At 36.7% G+C, this 20,090-nt stretch overlaps 1 protein-coding gene across 27 annotated transcripts in view; it reads right to left on the reverse strand.

The window, feature by feature from the left end:
* UTY (ubiquitously transcribed tetratricopeptide repeat containing, Y-linked) overlaps window positions 1-20,090 on the reverse strand; it is a 210,932-nt gene that overhangs the window by 189,595 nt on the left and 1,247 nt on the right. For all 27 annotated transcript variants that reach the window (XM_015128642.3, XM_077989767.1, XM_015128647.3 and 24 more), the window contains exons 2-3: window positions 19,909-19,972; window positions 10,878-10,986 (exon numbers count right to left, since the gene is read on the reverse strand). In XM_015128642.3, the coding sequence (XP_014984128.2) occupies window positions 10,878-10,986; window positions 19,909-19,972 (173 nt within the window). The remainder of the gene's footprint in view (window positions 1-10,877; window positions 10,987-19,908; window positions 19,973-20,090) is intronic.

A 20,090-nucleotide genomic window follows, 5' to 3' on the forward strand; every position in this document is an offset into this window, starting at 1 on the left:
CTTACCTGTTATATTTTAAGTCATTTAAGCAAGTTCTCAAGATTCTGTCTATTCCATCAGTCGCTGGATCTTATCATTTAAAAAATCTTAACATTTTATGTCTTCTAAATAGGTTATTAAAATTAATGGCTATTAACAATGTCCTTCAATATAGTTTCCCTGTTGAATTTATCTTATCCAAAGCATTGTCCTTATTTTGAGTATTTAAGTTAAGCACCGACCCATGGATAAAATTCCTAGTTCTACTGTAATCCAGGCTTTCCTGAATTCTTAAACAGAGGATGGGACAAGAGTGTAAGGATCATTTATTTTGATTTCTTTATACTGCACAATGTCTGTTTCATAATAATTGCAGTAATTGTCTAATTTATTCTTCTCTTGGTAAACCAAAATTCATGCACTCTTTAAACTAAAATTCATGTGCTTCTTGGGTCCTCATTGGCTCAAGTTGTCCTTGTTTGTCCCACTATGAAACCTTTTAACATCATTATAGGCAAGATCACTGTTTTCCTTTGCCACTTACAAAAACCGTTTACCAACCATTTCAAGAACAACCCCCTTGATGAATACCCAAAGCTTAAGTTTTATCAATCCTTGAACCCAATTTTAGTCTTAAACAGACTTCGAATTATTTTTAATATTTGTTTTGTATTTAAATCTATTCATTTTAGTCTGTTATAAGCTTAAATCCCTAATTTCCTTCAAAGTATTCCTAAGCACCTAAAATTCACTGTTTCATTAAAGCCAGAGAACATCAAACTCATTTGTTAATCACAGATTAAATATACAAACATACTTCTTAAAGTATTAAAATGACTGCCAATAACCAATAATATATTTATATAAAGAAAAAAAATCAAGAGCCAATAATGAAAGTTGACTATTAAAAAGAAAATTCAGAGTTTTATAATCCCTACCATGTTTTTATCTTTAACATAATAGAAATACGAGGAGAAAAAGTGGAGAAAGTACCATATCATTTTTTCTTTAACCTCATGACCTTGCTTCACTTCTTTCAAGTAAAAAAAATGGGGTCGGGCACACTGGCTCATACCTGTAATCCCAGCACTTTGGGAGGTCAAGATGGCAGACTGCTTGAGCTCAGAAGTTCAGGACCAGTGTGGGCAATATGGCAAAACTCCATTTGTACAAATAATCAAAAAATATATATATCCTGGCATGGTGGCACATGCCTGTAGGCCCGAATACTCAGAAGGCTAATGTGGGAGGATGCTTGAGCTGGGGAAGCAGAGATAGCAGTTAGCCATTATTGTGCCACCACACTCCAGACTAGACGACAGAGCCATACCGTGTCTCAAGAAAAAAAAAAAAAAAAAAAAAATGAGGGGGAGGGATGCAGTTAACAAGATATTGGTCAAAGGAAACAAAATTTCAGTGAGATAGCGTAAGTTCAAGGGATCTACTATAAAACACAGTAACTATATTCATATTACATATCTTGAAAATTGCTGAGAGTAAATTTTAAATGTTAACACCAAAATAAATAGCAATTTGTTAAGTAATGCAAACGTTAGTTTGATTTAACAATGCTGCAATGTACACGTTTCGAAACAAGATGTTGTACATGAGAAAGATACACAATTTTTATATATCATTTTACAAATAATTTTTTAACGGGGGAAAAGCAAACTTTACAACAAAAGGTCCTGACTACTGTATACACAGTGCAACAAAAAAATTTTACAACTTCTCCCATTTTTTGAGTTTTAAGAATCTGTAAGAATTTTCTTAGAAATGAAAACAGAAGCAATTGTCAAGAAACAAGGAGGAAGGAAAGGAAGAATGAGAAGCAAGGAAAGAAAGGAAAGAGAAGGAAAAGAAGAGAAATGAGGGAAGGAGGGTGGAAAGGAGGGAAGGACAGAAACAAGGAGGTAGAAGGACAGGGTGGGGGGTGGGAAGGAGAGTGGGAGAGAAATTAGTAATATAAACCACAATCCAAAGGTAAAAATAATACTAAGCAGTGCTAAGAATTCAAGAACATAGTTACTCTCATACATACAGATGTGCAAATATAAATGAGTAAAACCTTTCAAGAGGACAATCTGGCATTAAGCACTCAAAAGTTTATTTAAAAACAAGAGTATTTGTGTGTATGTATTCCTTGCCTCCATAATGCTGGTAATGGATATATAACAACAACTACTGGCACATAAAAATTTTCACTAGGCTTATCAACAGTGATGATTTTGAAAGCATAAAAAGCAACAAAGAGACTAAAATGCTCAATAGGAAAATGTTTTCTGGTTTTAAGACAGAGTGTCGCCCAAGCTGCAGTGTAATGGCACCATCTCAGCTCACCTGCGCCTCCTGGGTTCAAGAGATTCTCTTGTCTTAGCCTCCCAAGTACCTGGGACTACAGGTGTGCACCACCACACCCTGCTCATTTTTGTATTTTCAGTAGAGACGCCATGTTGGCCAGGCTGGTCTCAAACTCTCTACCTCAGCTGATCTGCCCAACTTGGACTCCTAGAGTGCTGGGATTACAGGTGTGAGCCACCATGCCCACCTCAGAAAATGTTTAACTTAACTAATGGAATAAGGGTTTACAAATGTTTTTGTAAATGCAGCCTATAAATCTGAGGTATTTTGGCATGATATTATTCGTATACTCTATTGAGTTTAAGCTACAAACTGGTATGCAGAGTAAAAAAACAAATTTTAAATTTTGAAATGTTTTTATTGACACAATAGACTATCAGGATTTTTATCAAAACTAACAGTTGTCTCTTGGTGGCAAATGTGTTACTGAAGGCTTCATAGAATTTTTCTTAAATACTAAGTCACTAAGCTCAAAACACTAACTACAGATGTCAACAAAACACATAGCAATGGTTTTTTTAGTTATCTGAATACTGTTTTTTTTTTTTTTTTTTTTTTTTAACAAGGAACAGAGTATTTATGTTGTTAAGATAAATGTAACTTTTGTATTTTGTCTTTAAAATAGAAACTAGTAAACAGTATGAAACGGGTAAGACTGAAAAAGCAGCAGAATATAGTAGGAAAAGTAACTTTCAAGTCAGGTCAACTTGAGTTCTATATCTGGCCTTACTTACTATGACATCAAGTCTCTTAATCTTTCCTTGCAGGTCCCAAGCACCTAAACAGTTTTCAATACACAAGCAAGAAATGACTGAGGAATGAAAAGCCATGTACTATAAGAAATTTAAACAAGAAATCAAAGAAACAGAAAAGGGTTAAGAAGGGCTCATGACCCTGGCATGCTTAGTATAATCTTTCCAAATGGAAAATTTTGACTAGATAATATTACTCAACACCACCAAAAAAGAGGCCAGGTGCAGTGGCTCATGCCTGTAATCCCAGCACTTTGGGAGGCTGAAGAGGGAAGATCACCTGAGGTCAGGAAGTCAAGTCCAGCCTGGGCAACATTGCAAAACCCTGTCTCTACCAAAACTTCCAAAATTAGCCGCGCATGGCGGCACAGGCCTGTAATCCCAGCTACTCAGGAGACTGAGACAGAAGAATCGCATAAACCTGGGAGGCAGAGATTTCAGTCAGCCAACATACACCACTGCACCTCAGCCTGGGCAATAGAGCGAGACTCCATCTTAAACACAACAACGAAAAAAACTAAAGCAGAGTGTGATGGTACAAGTCCACACAGAATACACAGGGTTGAAAAGTACTAATAATGTAGGAGTAGAGGTGAAGGATGGTAGCTGTGGCAGGAAAAGAAAGATGACTTCTTAAGATAGACACAAAATAAAAGGACAGATCTCAAGCTATGCTTCTATTTTCTGACTATGCTCTAACTAAAGAAACAGTCTTTCTCCTATCATTCTCAGCTGCTACCCAGTGCTCCTATGCCTTTATAGGAGTAGGTTAATTAGCTATGGAAAAGTAGTAAGCCAACAGGAAGGATGAAAAGAAAATAAGGAAATAAGTCTGTGGGTCACCTTGATTATCATCTGTCTTTGGTGTAGTTTTGGATTTCTTTTTTTTGAGAATATGACTGGAAGTTCATACTTTTACCCTCAAATATGTTATCAAAAGAGCATATATTAACTTTCACATACTTGGCACTATATAAATGGCTAATGTATCTACCTTGTTCTCTTGCACCTTTTTATATTCACAAATGTAATGTTGCCTAAAACACATCTCCACTTAAATGTAGCATTGATACATACTAACATTGGGAAAAAACTCCTGTCCAGCATAAACCACAATAGACCTGCATTCTTATATGCTACTCTCTCCCCAACAGGAAAATATTGTGGTTTAAGAAGAGACAAGGAAGCTGTCAGGATAAGCAGAAAAGCAAAATGACTAACTCTTTTATTCCTACCTCTTCATCTTCTTGAGGTCATCAAATCAAATTGGTAGATCTGCTGAAAACCCTTTTAAATGTATTACTTTTTTGACATTATTAAAATAACATTCTCATCAAGGTCACCAGGGTCTCAGAACTGGCTACATACAACCTCCAAGAAAGTTTTGTTCCTTCTGTTTTTCCAATGTGTTCTGCCACAAATTCTTTAGTTCTCAAAGCTAACAGACCTTTTACTAGTTGCCTAATGCATCAATTCCATAGTTCCGAGAGCATGGGCATGAATATCTGAAAACCTGAGGTGTGCTCACTAATCTGCTATTCTCGGAACTTCTCAATTGCATTTTCCTCCTTGAATAAATCAGACTAATTAGTGACACCACAAATTGTGATCATTCAGAAATCTCTGAAGGTTTTTAAGAAGCAGAGAAGGAAGCTATCTATGACTTTTTAGAACTGTGACTGAATTCTAAACACATTTAATCGGACATTACATGAATATGTTGTGTACTTAACCTTTGAATGCAGGGAAGATAAATAGAAAATCACCTGATGCATATGCAAAAATTTATCAGCTTTACAGAGACATATAATACCATTCTATGAACACAAGTTTATCTCAATATTTTGTCCTTTACTGTCAATAAAAGTACACAGCCACATGATATAGGAAAAATCTGTATTCTTTACAAATTTTTCATGAATCTCTAGCTAAAAGATCATATGACAGATATGCAACAATTTATCAGCTTTCAGAGCTTTAATTGATATTTATTATTTGTGGATTTTATGTTATTCAACTGACTAACATTTATTTGTATACAAAATCAATACTTTTGATGGTTTCACAGTTATTCACAGACCTGCACAGGACAGCAAAAAATTAAAGCCACTGGATACACGCATTCCCCTAACGTTAGAAGAGGTGAGCCTTTCCTTGACTTCATGTGTCAAGTACTCTAAACAAGTAGGCTCTTCCTGCTGTATGCAGTATCATGTTTCTTATTTTTGCTCTTTTGTTAGTAATTTCGCTTTTTAAAATCACTATCCAGCTGGGTGCAGTGGCTCACACCTGTAATCCCAGCACTCTGAGAGGCCAAGGCAGGCATATCACTTGAGGTCAGAAGTTTAAGACCAGCTTGGCCAACATGGTGAGACCCTGTCTCTATTAAAAATATAAAAATTACCTGGGTGTGGTGGCGCACAGCTGTAATCCTAGCTCCTAGGGAGGCTGATGCACAAGAATTGCTTGAACCCAGAAGACATAGGTTGCAGTGAGCTGAGATCACACCACTGCACACCAGCCTCGTTGACAGAGTGAGACTATGTTTAAAAAAATAAAATAAAGTCAGGTGTGGTGGCTCACACCTGTAATCCCAGCATTTTGGGAGGCAAAGGCGGGCAGATCATGAGGTCAGGAGATCAAGACCATCCTGGCTAACACAATGAAACTCTGTCTATACTAAAAATACAAAAAAATTGCCGGGCGTGGTGGTGGACATCTGTAGTCCTAGCTATTCGGGAGGTTGAGGCAGGAGAATGGCGTGAACCCAGAAGGCAGAGGTTGCACTCAAGATCGTGCCACAGCACTCCAGACTGAGCAACAGAGTGAGGCTCTGTCTCAAAAAAATATATAAATAAGTAAAATAAATAAATAAAGTAAAATAATAAAATACAATATAAAATAACAAAATAAAATAAAATACATATAAAAAAATAAAATCACTAACCAATGTATAGTGCCAAAGAGCTATCTGATGCGCCTCAGTACAAAAAGATTGTGATGTGCCTCACAGAAAAATATGTTTTATTCAGGCACAAGTTATAATGCTTCTGGCTTTGAGTTCAATGATAATGAATCAACAATTTAGATTTTAATAGGGATCTTTAAACAGAAATACACATAAAATATAGTTATGTATTGATCAGCTAACAACGCTGTGATCAAAGGTAACAGGAACTTTATCTTGTATTTCCCTTTAGGAACAATAGTACAGTATTTGCTAATTCAGTTTTCACAATGACTTTATAACATTAACCTAAATGACAAGAATCTATATCCATTGTGAAGCAAATTCACTGTTTTATACAGACACACATAGACATACACTGAGTCTAAGTCTGGTGACACAGGCAGCCTATCCCATGCTGCCAATCTGTGATAACAGAAGCCTTGGATCATTGCAAGCTTCAGCCTAAGGCACAGGAAAGCTACCCAGAGCATATGGAGTCTCATCTGTCCATGACCACTTGCACCATAGCTGAGGAACCCTGAAAAGCAGCCCTAAGTTTAACACCCCGGCATTGTAAGCCTTAATGAGCTAAACAGTTGAAATAACACACCACCAGCTCTTTAGTGCATCCTGTTTCTGGTGTGGGACGCAGCTGGGAAAAAAGCAGGGCTGTTTGCCGAGTGCCTCATCATCTCAGGATGTTGTATTCCCAGTACATTCTACAGTCATTCTTGAGAACTACAAGTGAGAAAGAATGGAAAACTGGGTTGGTCCAAGACCACGCTGACTACTATCCTTCATGACACATACGCTATGGTCACTAGTTTGTATAAATATTTCACTTTATACTATAAACAAACAGTATTTCCACATTATAGATTAAGAATTCACATACTTAACAAATTCCCCATGAATTTGTTTCTCTAGGCAACAGAAAAAAAGCTATAATCAAGAATCAGGGAGGGAGAGCACTGGGAAGAATAGCTAATGGATGCTGGGCTTAATACCAAGATGATGGGTTGATCTGTGTAGCAAACAACCATGGCACATGTCTACCTATATAAAAAACCTGCACATCCTGCACAGGTACCCCAGAACTTAAAATAAAAGTTGAAGCAAAGAAACACCGAACTCCTTTTTTAAAAAAACAGATTTTTATATTTTCAAACTACATTAACACTTCGAATTAAAGAAGTATCATCTTCAATTTAAACAGCAACAAAAATAGGCTCACCCATAAATGAAATAACATTATTATTTTTGGAGAAGCCTAACTCAAAGACCTATTATTTGGAAGCACCCATTTTATGTTCTTATACTGTATGTACCAGGGCAGAGCATTACAATTTCACCCAAGAAAGGGAAAGGCAAACAAAAGAAGAAAAAGAAACATAAAGTTTGACATACGTTATTAATCATTCTGGGAATACTAGTAAATATACAGGAACCAAAAACACAGAGCCAAAATTTTTAATAAAAGTGGCTGTCAACACAACAGGTAACAAATTACTTACTTGAAGGAAGAAGAGAGAAAGTTATGAATGGCTGGAATCTCAGTTAGCTTGTAATTGGAAAACTTTCAACTCACCACGAAATAAATATAAAATACAAATGAATGGCTCCGTATTCACTTTCTTTTCTTCTCTATTACAAGTGATCAAGTTAACCTCTATCTCTAAAAACAATGATTCCTTTTTTCCTTTGAGACAGTCTTGCCCTGTCGCACACACTGGAGTGCAGTGGCACAATCTCAACTCACTGCAACCTCTGCCTCTAGAGAGAGTTCAAGCAATTCTCCTGCCCCAGCCTCTGGAGTAGCTGGGATTACAGGCGCATGGCACCACGCCAGGCTAATTTTTTTTTTTTTTTTGAGACGGAGTATTGCTCTGTCACCCAGGCTGGAGTGCAGTGGTGCCATCTTGGCTCATTGCAAGCTCTGCCTCCCAGTTCATGCCATTCTCCTGCCTCAGTCTCCTGCATAGCTAGGACTACAGGTGCCCACCACCACGCCTGGATAATTTTTTGCATTTTTAGTAGAGACGGTGTTTCACTGTGGTAGCCAGGATGGTCTCGATATGCTGACCTCATGATCCACCTGCCTTGGCCTCCCAAAGTGTAGGATTACAGACGTGAGCCACCGCCAGCTAATTTTTTGTATCTTTAGTACAGACAGGGTTTCACCATGTTGGGAGGCTGGTCTTGAACTCCTGACCTTGTGATCCTCCTGCTTCAGCCTCCCAAAGTGCTGGAATTACAGGCATGAGCCACTGTGCCTGGCCAAAAGACTAATTCTTTACATGCCAATATGGACCTGAGAAAACATTTAATCAAGAACTTAAATGTCAGGGTTATTCTTCTCTGACCTTAATGTATTTTGCCCAATGTCTAACCCACCCTGTGCCCAAATCACAACACAACAAAATAACCTTCAAAACAATTTCCTTGGAGTCTTTATTCACTTCACAGACCAAAAATTATACAAGATGTCTTCTCTTCTTTTTAAATAGAAAATGTAACTAAATTCTCAATCTTAAAGCTTTAAGAAATTTAAAAATATACGCCAGCAGCAATGACTCATGCCTGTAATCCCAAAACTTTGGGAGGCCAAGACACGCGGATCACCTGAGGTCAGACGTTTGAGTCCAGCCTGATCAACATGTTAAAACCCCATCTCTACTAAAAGTACAAAAATTAGCTAGGAGTGGTGGCAGGCACCTGTAATCCCAGCTACTCGGGGGAGACCGAGGCATGGGAATCACTTGAACAGGGAGGCAGAGGTTGCAATGAGCCAAGTGAGAGTTGGTGCCACTGCACTCCATCCTGGAGATAGAGCAACACCGTCTCCAAAAACAAAAAAAAAAGTAAGAAATTAAAAATACATATTAAATGACTGCTACACAGCAAAGACAGACAGTCCCTATGTAAATCTGCTTCTCAGTTCAGGGTCTTTGTTTATTAGCTCTCAAGTTTACATATTAAATACACATAAAAAATCTTAAATGCATACTAGAAAAACCTATGCATTTTTCTTCAGCAATCACTTCCTTTGAAATATTACATTTTAGGCCAGGTGCAGTGGCTCACACCTGTAATCCCAGCACTTTGGGAGGCAGAGGCAGGTGGTTCACTTGAGGTCAGGAGTTTGAGATCAGCCTGACCAACATGGTGAAAATCCACCTCTATTAAAAATACAAAATTAGCCGGTGTGGTGGCGCATGCTTGTACTTCCAACTACCTGGAAGGCTGAGACATGAGAATCACTTGAACCCAGGAGGTGGAGGTTGCAGTGAGCCGAGATCATGACACTGCACTCCAGCCTGGGCAACAAAACAAGACTCTGTCTCAAAAAAAAAAAAAAAAAAAAAAAAAAAGGGAAAGAAATATTACATTTTAACCAAATTTTTATCTAAAAGTTTATAAATAAACATGATTATTAGTAAAGTCATCTGCTAAAATGAAGTCCATTTAACAAGCACTAAGAATTCCATTTACCGTTCATTGACTTTCTCTTCTACTACTCCCCAACCTACTACTTATCAGGAGGAAGACGTTAGAGAAACTGAAATAAATCTGTTAATATAAACCATTTTTAAATGACAAAGTTCCAGCTGAAACATATATACCCATAGAGCATGCTGTATCAAATCAAGAGTACATTAATTAGTAAACACTGGCTTAACCTAACAAAAAATGAGGTACATCAGATACTCTACTGCTAAAGCACACGAGTAGCATACCCCCGCCAACTCTTTCCTGTAATCCTAAAATAGTCCACTGTTCTTTCCACTACCCATATGTGCTGGAAAATATCTCTACCTACTCTTTACCAATATGTTTACTTCTATCCAAAAGTTATAAAATATTCATTGGTATGGAAATATAGGTATGAAGTAAAAATGTTATGATTTCCTAAATAAATAATGCTCTTGGTTAGTGGCTTGGTACTATGAAAAGTACACATTTTTTTACAGTTATCTTAAGTAACTTACCTCCACCTATTGCTTTTTTTTTTTTTTTTTTTTTTGGAGACAGAGCCTTGCTCTGTTGCCTAGGCTGCAGTGCAGTGGCGCAATCTCGGCCTCCCAAGTCCAAGCGATTCTCCTGCCTCAGTCTCCCAAGTAGTTGGGAATACAGGTATACGTCACCACACCCAGCTAAATTTTTGTATTTTTAGTAGAGAAAGGGTTTTGCCATGTTGGCCAGGCTGGTCTTGAACTCCTGACCTCGGGTGATCCACCTGCCTTGGCCTCCCAAAGGATTACAGGCATAAGCCACCATGCCAAGCCCTCCACCTATTTCTGAGAAGGAAAATCATCTGACTGAATGAAAAAGATCTGCTGTATACAGGCTCAAACTCAAGAGATGAGCTGTCTGTATTCCTTTAGAATAACACATTGCTACAGATCAGACTTGCAATATTTTCTTACTATAATGAAAAATTTTGAAGAAAATCAAGACAAAAATGAGAAATACTATTCCCCTGATCTTTCTAAAATGTCCACGTTTGTATAATATAGACAAAGATAACAAACTTACTGTTGTTCTACTGTGGTAGCATTTTTAAAAACATGATTTTCACAAGGGTAAGCAAAATAGCAATACACATGTAGGATATTATACATTTTACTCAATAAACTAATTTACTGCATATTTATATGAAATCACATAAAATTTTCACATCTCTATTTAGTCTAAATTCTTTCTCATTGATTACTATGTTTATTAGTTTATTAGATGAAAGTAAAAATCAGTAGTATCCCTGAAGAAAGAAAAAACATTACAACTACAGTGCAAACATAAGTCAAGCAAGACATCTAAAAAGAGAATAACAGTACCTTTTGAATAATCTTCCAGCAATAGGTTGAAGTGACCTAATTGGCAAAAGAAGTCAGAGTCCACTTTTCCTTCAGCTTTTAAGATTAAAGATTCGTAGCAGCGAACAGCCTAGAAATAAACATTATAAACATTAAGAAAAAGGCATGTCCTTCCTGGAAGAATACATACAACTGCATGAGATTCTTAAAGAAATCAAAGCAACCGTAAATGTATGTCATTTCTTCCACAGGCATAGGATTAAATCCAGCATTTCAGACAGGAAATAACTTCTCTTAATAAGTTACTAATGAAGAAATTAGATCCCAAAGATTCTTGGTGAATTTTGAAGTCTTCATCAGTATACCCATATTAAAAGGAGATGACAGAAGTCAAAAGTAATTATGGGCTGACAGGACAACTGTATCAGTTTCATTAAAAAGGGCTAACTTGAAGATAAATCTTTTGACTCCAGCTGTTTAGAGGATCTAAAGTGACCCTGATGGACAGTGGAAGAAATCAACATGGAATTCCTTGAATAAAAATTTATTGACTTAAAAAAAAAAAAGAATTTACTAATGAAGCCAATAGTCATGATCTAACAATATATCATATGCTAAATAAAATAAACTAGGAGCTCATTAATAACTTTATATAAAAGTTGCACATCTAAATTCTTACTATTGTCCTTATTTATACAACAAAACTACTCTCAAATAAGCACTGGAAGAACATTATTGACTCCGGTAGCCATTAATCACATGAAATTTTTGAACATTTGGAATGTGGAGAGCCCATATTGAGATGTACTGTGTTTCAAAGATTTCACACAAACTTTGGTGGGGGGTGGTTATGGGTTCAGATCAAGTCTTTGAACTTTCAGGAGTTTGTAGGAGGAAAAACTGAATAAAACGTTACTAAAACATCAAAACAGCATCCTGGAATTTTGCTGCAAATAGAGTTGTTACTAACCACAGATTTTGAAAAACTTAACTTCTTCTAACCACAGTCTTAATAACATGCAAACAGCTTGTTATTTGCAAAGGAAAAGATGCTCAGTATTTTCAAGAATAAATGAGTTACATGTAATGCAGAACAAAATGAAAAAATCTCAAAGTAAGTTGAAGGAAAGGAGCAAGGCTAAAGCACAGTATATTTTTCACAATCTCACTTACGTAATATTCTAAAAAAGTAAACAATCTTTAGTGTCAGAAAGCAGATCAGTGATTACTTATAATTGCTGTCTCCTCTTTCTGAATTACTAAACCACTGCCTGAGTTTACTTGTACTAAGGCCCCAGTGTGCCAGGCCCAATACCAAGTACTTTACATAAATGTTCTTCCTTAACACAAAATGCAGCATCTGGAAAAGAGGACTTCAAGTAATTGCAGCATGAAAAGGATAGTGAATGCGCTCTACAAAAAAGAAGGGGTAATCAAAGCACTTTGGGAGGCCAAAGGCAGGTGTATCACGAGGTCAAGACATAAGAGACCATCCTGGTCAACATGGTGAAACCCCGTCTCTACTAAAAATACAAAAATTAGCTGGGCACGGTGGTGCGCCCCTATAGTCCTAGCTACTGGAGAAGCTGAGGCAGGACAATCACTTGAAGTTGGGAGGTGGAGGCTGCAGTGAGCCAAGACTACGCCACTGCACGCTAGCCTGAGCAAAAAAGCAAGACCCCGCCTCAAAAAAAAAAGGGAGGATGAAAGGGAATAAAGGCAAAACATAGGAAATTTTATATTTTAACATTTTGCTAACATTCACAACAGCAAAAAGTTTCACAGTTTAGTCCACAAGTACCCTCTTCTCTATGCAAATTTTCTTAAAACACATATCCACATATCTAAAATGTCTAATTCTCCACCAAACAGTACTAGACCTGAAAACAGGTAAGTGTAACCATATTATACTAAGTCACTTTTTTCAGTCAACAAAAACTGACCCCAAATAAACGTATATATTGTATTTAGCAGGAACTTCAAAGTAGCTATTACAAATATATTTAAAGAATTAAACAGTGGGCAAATACAGGAGACTGAGGTTGCAGTGAGCTGTGATCATGCCACTGCAATCTACCCTGGGTGACACAGCAAGAGTCGAAAAAAATAAAAAAGAAAAAGAGGGCAAAGGACAAGAACAGATCAAAAGAAGACACATAATAGTCAAAAAGCACATTTAAAAACTGTTCAACATCACTAATCATCAAAGAAATGCAAATCAAAACCACAATGAGATATCATCTTACACTAGACAGAATGTCTATCATTAAAAAGATGAAAAAAAAAAGAGATACTGGCAGGGATACAGAAAAAATGAATCTTTACACACTTTCATAGAGTATTAGCACACTCTATGAAAAACCATACGGAGATTTCTCAAACTACTAAACACAAAACTACCATTCAATCCAACAATCCCATTACATAGTATATACCCAAAGAATAAGAAATCATTATATCAAAATGATAACTGCATTTGTATGTTTGGTGTAGCTCTCTTTACAATAGCAAAGATAGGAAATTACTCCAATGTCCACCAATGGATGACTGGATAAGGAAAAAGCGGCATATATAAAATTAAATACTATTCGGCAATTTAAAGAATGAAAATATGTCTTATGCAACAACAAGATGGAACTGAAGGTGAATATCTTAAGTGAAACAACTCAGAAACTGAAAATCAACACTAAATATTTACTACATCAATATAAATGATCAAATCCAAAAAAAGAAAATACTGAACAAAAACAGAGCTTCAGAAACCTTTTGAGATTATGTTGAGCGTTACAATCTTAATATAACTGGAGTCCGAGAGAAAAAATGGGAGAATAAAATAACTATCATCCAGGCTGGACACAGTGGCTCACACTCGTAACCCCAGCACTTTGGGAGGCTGAGGTGGGTGAATCACAAGGTCAGAAGTTCAAGACCAGCCCAGCCAAAATGGTGAAACCCTGTCTCAACTAAAAACACAAAAAATTACCTGGGCATAGTGGTGGGCGGCTGTTATCCCAGCTACTTGGGAGGCTGAGTAAAGAGAATTGCTTGAACCTGGGAGGTGGAGATTGCAGCAGGCAGACATCGCGCCACTGCACTACAACCCAGGCAACAGTGCGAGACTCCATCTCAGGAAAAACAAAAAACAAAAAACAAAAAAACCAAAAAAAAAGAACTATCATAAAAAATTCTATATTTCATTATACTATACTTTTATTAAAAAGTAGAATCATATTCCCAGATAAACAAAGGTAAAGAACTAACTGATGACAGACATACCTTACCACAAAGTAGTATTGTTTCACACAGGAAAAAAATTAAAATAGCAGGTAGTAATGTGAATTCCCAAGGCAATAACATGGTTGTGGGATGAGCAAGGAGTGCTGGGCCAACTACTAAGTTTGTACATAAGGAATACACCCCTTGATAACTGCTAATCTGTTTTTGTATCTCTCTGGATTTACAATTTGGGAGAAAGTAAGACTTGCTACAAAAACAAACGAGGGATTTCATTACCACTACACTTACCTTGTAAGAAATGCTAAAGGTAGTCCCACAAGTTAAAGAAAAATGATGTTAACTAGCACACAAAACCATCTGAAAATACAAAATGAAGGTAACATATAGACAAATATAGTAACCTATAATATTGTAATGCAGATGAAAAAATAATGAATAAATCTGGCATCAAATTTTTTAAAGCATAAAAAAAATTCTAAAAATATATGTTAATGGATCCCTGAAGGACAGATATAAAGAGCAGTTTTTATATGCAAATGAAATTTAGTTCTAACAACTGACAAAAGATGATTGTTGGCCGGGTGTGGTGGCTCACACCTGTAATCCCAAAGCTTTAGGAGGCCAAGGCAGGCGGATTACCTGAGATCAGGAGTTCCAGACCAGCCTGGCCAACATGGCGAAAGCCTGTCTCTACTAAAAAATACAAAAATAGCCGGGTGTGGTGGCAGATACGTGAAATCTCAGCTACTCGGGAGGCTGAGGCAGCTTGAACCTGGGAGGCGGAGGTTGCAGTGGGCTGACATAGCACCACTGAACTTCAGCATGGACAACAGAGGGAAATTGCATCTCAAAAAGAGAAAAACAAAAACAAAAAAAAAACAAAGATAGTTATAACTTTATGAAGCTTTATGTTACTGCCATGGTAACTACCAAGAAAACATATAGGACATATGTACAAAGTGAAATGAAGAGAATTAAAACTTGTCACCACAAAAAAATCCAATGAAACACAAAGGAAGGCAGAAAGAGAGGAAAAGAGAAATAAAAAGGCCACAACATAGAAAACAAACAACAATGAAAGAAAATGGAACTAGTAAGTCCTTTCTTGTCAATAATTACTTTAAATAGAAACAGATAATGCACCAGCCATAATACATAGAGGGAATAACTGGATTTAAAAAAACAACTATAAATTGTCCAAAAGACACTCACTTTAGACCTAAGGACACACACAGGCTAAAAGTGTAAAAATGGGAAAAGATACTGTATTCTATTCTCTGAAGAGGGCAAGAGTGGCCATCCTGGGACTATAGGTACAGGTCACCATGTCTAGCTAATTTCTTAGTTTTTGTAGAGATGGAGTTTTGCCATGTTGCCCAGATTAGTCTTGAACTTCCGGACTCAATTGATCTATCAGCCTCCATCTCCCAAAGGGATGGAATTACAGGCAAGAGTCACCATGCTAGGACAAGTAAAGATTACAATAAAATGAGATCAGGGAGTAAAAGAACAGGAAAGTAAATTACTTCAAACATCTGCTAAAAGCTAAAGTCTGATTTTAAATCTGAATTCTGAATAAAATTACAAGATGCACTGCTGCCATATGAATCAAATAATCTCCAAGTAACAACTCTGTCCTATTAAGAAACAGCATGCAAACTTTTATTTTCATAAGCTAACCTTTACTGTGAACTTTTAAAACCCTTCACACATTTATTCTACACTGATGTTCCGGTGTCAGTCATCCTACCACTTAAAGGACTATTTGTTCAATCTAAACTGAGAGGTCTTACTTCAATATGACCTTCATAAAAGTTTTCCATTCATGGGACTCTCAAATTTGTTTTGCTCTGAGTTGTGGTAGCAATTTACAAGCCAATCATGTGAAGATTCAAAGCAAGTTCCTAAAATATGCCAGTCATTTTATGCCAGTCATTGACTAATTTATAAAATATGTATGTTTAGGTCTTAATCTGTCAAATGAAACAATCTTACATTCTTTAAAATACAAATTAGCTCTCTAGATAGCCATTAAGAAAAAATGGGACCGTTCATTAGCATCACAGTAAGTTGCAATGCAAAATCAACCTTCAAAACTAAAAATTAATCTATGTCAGAACAAATATATCATACTATGGTTGGAAAGCACTAAAATTTAATTCTGGCTTACAGCATTATGCCTATAAATAAATTTTGCAACTGAGTCACAGAAATTCATGTCAGGCAAAACAATCTTATTTGGCGTAATAATACCAAATGTTCCCTAGTTAGCTCAATTTGACTCTTTTAAAAGCTAGCTATTTAGTAATAAAAGCAAGCCAGGTGCAGTGACTCATGCCTGTAATCCCAGCACTTTGGGAGGCAGAGAAGAGCAGATCGCCTGAGGTCAGGAGTTCCAGACCAGCCTAGCCAACATGATGAAACCCTGTCTCTATTAAAAATACAAAAAATTAGCCAGGTATGGTAGTGGGCACCTGTATTCCCAGCTATTTGGGAGGCTGACACAGGAGAATTGCTTGAACCCAGAAGACATAGGTTGCAGTGAGGTGAGACTTCACCATTCCACTCCAGCCGGGGCAACAAGAGTGAAACTCCATTTCGGGGGAAAAGAAAAGTAAAGTAAACCAATCCCAGAAAAGTGCCTAGTTATTCTCATGTAGTTTGGAACTGTGCCTAGATATCAAAATATGTTCTATAATTGCCTCAGATAGGTATGTCTGATGTTGTACCAAAATTTTATATTAGCATTCTTACAACAAGGCCTACTTAATACTTTGTCCAGTAATATATAAACAGTAACAACCATAACTTTTTAGAAGACAACTTCCAAACTATAAAATACTTTTACCTCATACCCCAAATTAAAGACTTAATTCTAAATAACAAAATGTGACATTCTTTCTATAGTTGTTTTTAAACTCAAAACACTATTTTTAGAACTGGAAATGAATATATGTTACAAGTTAGCAAGCAAAACACATATAATGCAAGATCTTAAATATCACTATTCAAATATTACAGTGTGAAAAACCACTCAAAGCATTTTAATAGGTGTTTTTCCTGTTACTGTCTCTAGCATTATATTGAAGGCATACTGTAATAGTAACATTCTATTTGACAGAGTGAAACTGTATCATAATACAAACAAAATCAACCTAAAAGGCTTTCCAACATGAAATAAAAGTTACTACTGCTAAAATCTGTTTTTCACTTAATTGAACTGTATATTATTTAAATATGTTATTAAGCTTCCACCAAAGACGTTTTTGCTGAAAAGTATTTACACTAATTCAGATGACAAATTTATAAAAATTCCTAAATTACAGAATTTTAAGGGAATACATTGTTATAACCATCCTAGCGGTTTGATATACGGGTTTATGTATAAGGTTAAAAAAAAAATCAGAGAAACTAGTCACTGGGATAGGGCATCCTCAATGTCCAGAAAACTTGACAGGAAAAAAAAAAAAAAGATATTTATAACAATACTTTAAACCATTAGAAGCTTGTAAAACAATACTGACATTTGTAAAATCTATAAATAAAACTTTTATAGAAAACATAAATATGAATAAAAACTGAAATAACAGTGATACAGATCATTCTAAGAATTTTTTAAAGAAACAGTGATGACAGGCAAAGCTCTGTGAGAAAGGGAAAAAAAATTTTATTATACATACTACAGAATAATTTGTATTGGAGAACAGGTGCTATGGTTTGAATATGTCTCCAAAGTTCATGCGTTGAAAACATAATCCTCAATGCAATGGTGTTGTGAAGTGGGACCTTTAAGATCTGACAACATCATGAGCAGGTTGCTCTCAAGGATGGGTTAATGTCATCATAGTGAGGATAAGTCCATTACAGAATCAAGTTAAGCATCCCTCACCCTCATCCCTTGCACTGTCATACACTTTCTTGCCCTTCCACCTTCTCCAAAGAATGATGCAGCACTAAAGCCCTCCTGAAACGCAGCCCCTTGATCCTGGACTTCCCAGTCTTCAGAATCCTGAGCCAAATGAAGTGAAATTGAGTTAGTGTTTTTTTTATTTCAAAAAAGTCACTGCAGTTTAACATAGGGCATTACTCAGTGTTTTATGAAGCTACAGTTCTCCCCAAACATAATGAAACCACTTTCTCAAATTTAAAATGTTACTGTAATTAAAGTTGGAAAGGATAAACATGTTAAAAAAAATTCCTTAAAATTTAAACCCCATATTATCTATCTGAAAAGTTCATTCCAAACTTAACTTTAAAATTAACCACAACCCACTGAGAATTCATCCAAACTCCAGCATATGAAGATTTAAAGTTCTCAGCGAGTATTTTCCCACATTATCGCAGAAAACATCAAATTACTTTCATTTCATTGTAACTATTTTAAACACTAAGGCAGATCAAGAGTCACTGTTGCTTAAATCATATCATTGATACTATAACACGTTTTTCATAAAGCGATTTTCACTTGCATAAATAATCAAAGTTTAACTTATGTTTCATTTATCAGTCAAATGAAGTGGATTTACTAACATATATATACACATTATACACATATATATATATTACATTTTAGTTTTCTGGTCATTATTTGTCCCCAAAACAAACATGCAAAAGAGATTACAGGTAAAAGAACTTAGTATCTGTACTGAATTAAACTACAAAAGTAAAACGTTTTGGCAAGTAAAGTGTTCATCTTGAGAAAAAAATTAGTATTTCCTTCTCAAATGCAATAACAAACCGAAATTCCTAACTACTGCTTTTAGCATCTAAAAGATGGCGCGATTGTTGTACCGTCTTATTTCATGGGACCAACTGACAACATACAAATACTTTAACAAGATTTTGGTAAGAGGATAAAAAAAGATACACAGAGGAATATTCCAGGGTCTTTATGCAACAATCACACGGGAGTAACCAAACGTGCTGCAATTAATAAGCACATGTAGGTTTAAGAATGCTGCTATCTATGTTGGGGATAACGCAAGAATTCTACTTTTAAATAATCGTAATTTTTATTAAGCAACGTGAAGCTACACCAGCGCTCCTTAAAGTCTACTCATTGCTAAGGTTTCCGGGTTAATACCTCCTCCCTCTCCCCAAGCTTTCCCCCTTATTGCTCCTCCCACTTTTTACCCGCCATCTTGGCTGATACGAGCAGCCATTAACTAAACGACAGTGCCAACTTTTCAGACAAACAACGAATTCTTCGTGCTGTGAGCCTGCCACCTAAGAAACAAGGCTCCTGAGTGGAAAAAGCACACACATTCATGAAATCACATTTGCAGCATTGTGAATCCTAAAAAAGTAAACAAATCACTGAACTTCAGGCTAAAAATACACGCATCAGTTTATAGGTTAACTACTGCAAACTCTTCACCGCTGTAACTCACTTGCTACTTACACTTAGGACACCAGGGATATTTTTTAAAAAATGTTTAAAATTAGACAGCAAGAGCCAAATGCCAAAAGGCGAGAGGAAGACGCAGGAAGTTATTAATTTTGAAAACTGTACACATTCACAATTTGTGACGCTGAAATTCAGGAACAAAAGGCCCTAAAGTCACAGGCATGTTTGTGTGGACCCGGTTTAGCCCGGTCCCAAAGCGCTCCGTTTTTTTTCTTCAGGGTAGAAAGGAGGCTAGAGCAAGCGGCGAAGTATTCCAGAGTACCGGGAGTGCAAAGGCAAGCAATACTTTTCCGACCCCTTGGCCATGGAGCAGCGCCAAAGTAATCCTGGCTGGGCGATAAGGGACGCCGGGCCTTATCGCCGAGCAAAATGGGGACCAAAGACTCTGTCCGCGCCGGGTTGCTTTACCTTGCCTAGTAGGGTCTTCATCCTGGCGCCATCTTCATGAAGCCTCACGAATCCGAAGAGGCGGCTGTAGAGAGAGATATACAGAGGTTGTTAGTGGTCTGAGAAAGCCAGTGACCCGTCCCTTCCCGAGTCCGAGAACGACAGCGACAGCTTGGTGAGTGCCAAGCTGAGGATGACTCCGT

This window comes from Macaca mulatta, chromosome Y (genome assembly GCF_049350105.2).
Source record: "Macaca mulatta isolate MMU2019108-1 chromosome Y, T2T-MMU8v2.0, whole genome shotgun sequence".
NCBI lineage: Eukaryota > Metazoa > Chordata > Mammalia > Primates > Cercopithecidae > Macaca > Macaca mulatta.